General features: G+C 58.1%; 1 protein-coding gene across 1 annotated transcript; it reads right to left on the reverse strand.

The window, feature by feature from the left end:
• Positions 1–814: 814 nt before the first annotated feature.
• On the reverse strand, positions 815–4,326 carry LOC123403535 (long-chain-alcohol oxidase FAO2-like). The gene is made up of 3 exons (XM_045097466.1): positions 3,985–4,326; positions 3,612–3,884; positions 815–2,750 (listed from the first exon to the last, which is right to left on the reverse strand). Exons 1-3 carry the CDS (start codon positions 4,225–4,227, stop codon positions 987–989), a joined length of 2,280 nt encoding a protein of 759 aa, XP_044953401.1. The 5' UTR covers positions 4,228–4,326; the 3' UTR covers positions 815–986.
• Positions 4,327–4,539: the final 213 nt, after the last annotated feature.

Genomic DNA, 4,539 nt, shown 5'->3' on the forward strand with positions numbered 1-4,539 from the left:
GCATATCGCTACATGAACTCTTGGCACTGGCATTGCCGCTCGCATGACCAATGTTGTGTACGGACGAAAAATGGATCACGAGATTGGACGAACGGCCGACCCATTTATAAAAAGGGACGAACACGCCGATCCTAACAGATAAAAGATAGATAAAGCGCGTGTCTACTTGTGTGGTGCGGTCGGAATTGCTGTGAGGCTATGGCATTGCTATGGGTTGCGAATTGTCCGTCCGTCGAGGTACCACCTATCTACAAGTTTGTCGAGCGAGTTGTGGTATTGTGGGAACTTTATGCCATCCTTACATTTTTAGGGCATAAAAATGATTAATGCAGTTTTCCCCTACCGAGAAGGAGAAGAAAAATGACTCAAATGAATGGCTAATGCCAATTGACCATCAAATGGTGTAAATTTTGATTAGGAGAAACATCAACAAATGTAACACTAGATATGCATAATAAAAACAATATTGCATTACAAACCAACCTGTGGTTGGATGGTTGAAGGGACATTGGTATCCCTAGTTCATAATGGTTCAAATCCTCATACGACGAGGCACCTACGATGACTTCGTAAATTTAAAGATGATATGTCAGTTCAGTTTCTCGAAGGTGTTCGTAGGAGTGGATGTATGCGCGTGTTTACGTGCGCTTACGTGTGTATTATGTTAAAACTTTTTTTGCATTTAGTGATACTATTTTATATCGTAGTTGACGGTATATTTTCATGAACTTCATTATTGCACCATTTGATTTCAATCAAAGTGTACAGCAACTGAGGAATATGATGCCAGGAGGCAGTACTGCATCGACCAAGATGAGTCAGCAACACTTCGTAATTTTGCCACATGCCTGCCGTATGTACAGCAACCGAGGAATCAAATGGGGATAACCATAGTCCATACTGATCCGCGTCGTTCTTGTATCACAAACAAGCCCCAAACTTATTCCAACTTATTATTCCGCGTACATGCCGCGACTATTCATGTACTAGTTTTTTCCGGAGGACTGATCACGTCTCAGCTGCTCCGCGATGCCGGTGGCGAGGCAGTAGGCCACGGACTGTATGGTGATCATGGGGTTGACGCCCACCGCGCCGGGCAGGACGCTGCCGTCGCACACGTACAGCCGCTCCACCTCCCAGCTCTCGCCGCGCGTGTCCACGGCGCCGTCCCCGGCCGTCGCGGCCATCCTGCAGCTGCCCATCTGGTGCGCCGTGCAGCACAGGCTCCACTTCTCGCTCTTGGACTGCGGCCCGCGCACCCCGGAGACGCCGTCCAGGAACTCCTCAACCTCCTCGTCCGTGGCGCCCTTGCACCTCAGCTTCTGCCCGTCGCTCCGGTGTGTGCCGACCTCCGTCGCGCCGGCCGCCACCAGGATGCGCAGCGCCCGCCGCAGGCCCTCGCGCTGGTTCTCCCTGTCCACCGGGTCCAGGTGGTACGCGATCCGCCGCTCGCCGTGCACCGTCCCCGACCCGTGGTCCCTGACCAGGGAGAAGATGTGCACCGTCCGCCCGTAGTTGAGCATCCGCTCCTTCATGTCGCGCCCGGACACCCAGGGGAACTGCGTCCCCGCGGCGGCCGGTCCCATCAGCGGCGTCTCGAGGATGGCCCGGTGCGGCAGCCCGTCGCCGTCGGCCTCCACCTTGTGCAGGGACGTGATGATGCCGCCCTCGTACATCTTGCCCTTGAGCTCCGGCATCTTGTCCGGCGGGAAGTAGCCCCACGCCATGGCGATCGGGTGGAGGTGGAGGTTCTTGCCTATGTGCGGGTTCTTGAGCCCGCTGCCGCGCAGCAGCACCGGCGTCAGGAGCGAGCCGCCCGCTGCCACGGTCACCTTGGCGCGCACCTCCAGCTTCCTCGTGATCGCCGGGTTGGAGCTGGCAGCCACCACGCCGGCACACCTCTTCCCCCTCTTACCGGCCGCGTCGGTGAAGAGCAGCTTCTCCGCCTTGCTACCCGTCAGGATCACCGCGCCGCGGGACACCGCGTCGACCAGCCACGTCGTGTCTGTGCCGCGCTTGTCCCCGGTGCGGCAGCCGTACCCGCAGCTGCCGCAGAAGTGGCCCTCCGACGAGTTCCTCGACACCGGCTCTACGTTGTACCCCAGCTTCTCGCACCCCTTGCGAAGGACCTTGTTCTGGAGCCCCTCCTCCTTGCAACCCGACGTGACGCCAAGCCGCTTGAACACCACGTCCATCGCGGCGGTGTACTCTGACTTGTCGAACAGCGGCAGGCCGTGCGCGGCCGCCCACTCCTTGCGCACGCTGTCGGGCGTCTTGATGCAGGCCGACCAGTTGACGGCCGAGCCGCCGCCGACCGTGGAGCCGGCCAGGAGGAGCCCGCTGCCGCTGAGCGTGCTCATGAACCCGCCGTACTCATAGAGCTGGCTCATCGACGGGCCCTCGATGGACGTGTAGTCCCTGGCCGTGAAGTAGTTCCCCTTCTCGATGACCACCACCTTGTGTCCGGCCCCTGCGAGCACCGCGGCGGCCACGCCCCCGCCGCAGCCGGAGCCGACGATGACGACATCGCACTCGATCCTGCACACGTTCCGTGCCGCGTCCTCGGTCACCGCGAGGCCCTTCTCGGCGAGGCTGGTCGGGAGGGAGGCGTCGGTCTGGTGGATGGTCTCGACCACGCCGTCCTCGAGTGGCCGCTTGATGCTTGCCTGCTCTTCTTGCTCCGCAGCCTCGTCGGTTGGCGGGCTGTAGCCGATTGCTTGCCAGTGAGGATTCTCCGAGTTGTCGTCGGTCTGCGGGAAATGAAACACCATGAATCAGAGCTGTTTGCTGTCATTTTCAACTCAACAAACCCACTGCATTGTCAGAGCTGGTTGCTGTCATTTTCAACTCAAAAATCTGTTTCTAGTAGCATGCTTCCTAAATTCGGGCCCAATTGGCCTCGTCGGAGAAGGTGAAGAATTAGCGGTATGTTCCGAAGTCGCAACCAAGACATTTTGGGGGGAAAATAGGAAAGCGCAACAAGAAATTAAGTGTGCCGGTGCCATCAAGTCTACGGAACTTGTCCCTTTTTTGATGGAAAATCCTCACTCTTTTTTGTTGTGCTTCGAGTCTCCAACCACTAATAAAGTCCAAAAATGGGGGACACGTCTCACCCTCTTGAATTATTATATACGGTAAATAACCAACGGCCACCGGTGCACATCACGATCGGCATGGATCCATCGATGCATCACCATCAGGGGCGCTGCGGCGGTGATTCATCGCGCTCTAGGCCTACAATTCACACGTTCGGCCCAAGGAGTAAAACGATTACTGACGAACCACCCGATGTTCACAAAGGGCACGTGGCCTTTCGTCAGACTATCATGAAAGCCGTGGTACACTGACTGCTAAGTACTCGTACACAGCGTGCATGCATGCGTCCATTATTGCTCTGTGCCGCGCGCGCGCAGAGGCGCCATGGCCAACAGCGAGATCGTATTATGCTACACCACCACCACAAGTATACTCGTACATACGCTGCCGTATGCCGATTTGCACCCGAGAAGCTAGCTAATGTTGCCACTTGCAGACTGCACATGGACTTGTACCGGGTGTGACAAATGGTTAAGACATAAGAAGTCAAGTCAGTAGGCGTGCTGCGTGCTTACCCAGGAGTAGAAGACGTAGAGGCAGTAGACCTTGACGAGGAGGAAGAAGAGGCGCAGAGGCGGGATCATGGTCTCCCGGCTCCACCGGCGCAGCGCGTCCTCCCGCCGATCCACCGGCATCTCCGCGAACCTATGCACGAACGGGGAGCTCCACGACAGGCACCGCGCGCCGCACAGCGCGAGCGTCCCCAGCCGCGTGCCCAGCAGCCACAGCACCGTCCGCACCAGCGCCAGCGCCTCCCGGAGACACATTGCCGACATCAGCTGCGCGACCTGATCGAGCGCGCATGTACGCACAGAGTTAGCCACCGGTCGGTAATAAAACGCAGGTCGTCAAGACACGTCGCCGTATCGTAGGCTCGTAGCTACTAACCTCGTCCGGGACGGGCGGGTCGGCGGCAGATGCGAGCAAGAACTCCCGGACAGCCTTGCCGTTGTCGGCCATCGCTAGGTGGTGGCCGTCGGGCGGCAGCGACGGGACCAGCGCGCCGCACACGGCGGTGAGCGCCATCATCTGGGTGGCGGAGAAGCCATGCGTGTAGGGCTCCGACCTCGGGCCTCCTCCCCGCAGGAGGGGGTGGCCCCGCCTTCTTCTCTGCTTCTTGTCCTCTTCCATGGCGCCTTTCTGACGTCGTCACAGGCTCACAGGGCTATAGTGGAGCGTGGGTGGGTAGCGGCGAGCTGCGAGGTAATGGACAAGCGGAGTGTGGAGGTACCGAGGCTTTAAACATTGGATGGATGGGTGGGATGGGATATGGACGATGGATGGGCGGGCGGCCGCTGCTTTCCGGGGGCCCGCGCAACGCGGAGGGATTGCGAAGTTTCAGAACCATCAGGTAGGTGTTTTTACTGTCTGATCATCTCAACTCTTAACTGAACCGGAGGTGCAGAGTAACTGCCTGAACTGAAGTGAATCTAGAACGGCTTG

This window comes from Hordeum vulgare, chromosome 6H (genome assembly GCF_904849725.1).
Source record: "Hordeum vulgare subsp. vulgare chromosome 6H, MorexV3_pseudomolecules_assembly, whole genome shotgun sequence".
NCBI lineage: Eukaryota > Viridiplantae > Streptophyta > Magnoliopsida > Poales > Poaceae > Hordeum > Hordeum vulgare.

Excerpts from the sequence above, each read along its gene's own strand:
- LOC123403535 (XM_045097466.1), bottom strand. The coding sequence starts at position 4,227 with ATGGAAGAGGACAAGAAGCAGAGAAGAAGGCGGGGCCACCCCCTCCTG. Across the intron at positions 3,885-3,984 it reads ACCCGCCCGTCCCGGACGAG|GTCGCGCAGCTGATGTCGGC; the intron begins GTTAGTAGCTAC and ends GCGCTCGATCAG. Across the intron at positions 2,751-3,611 it reads TCTACGTCTTCTACTCCTGG|ACCGACGACAACTCGGAGAA; the intron begins GTAAGCACGCAG and ends CATTTCCCGCAG.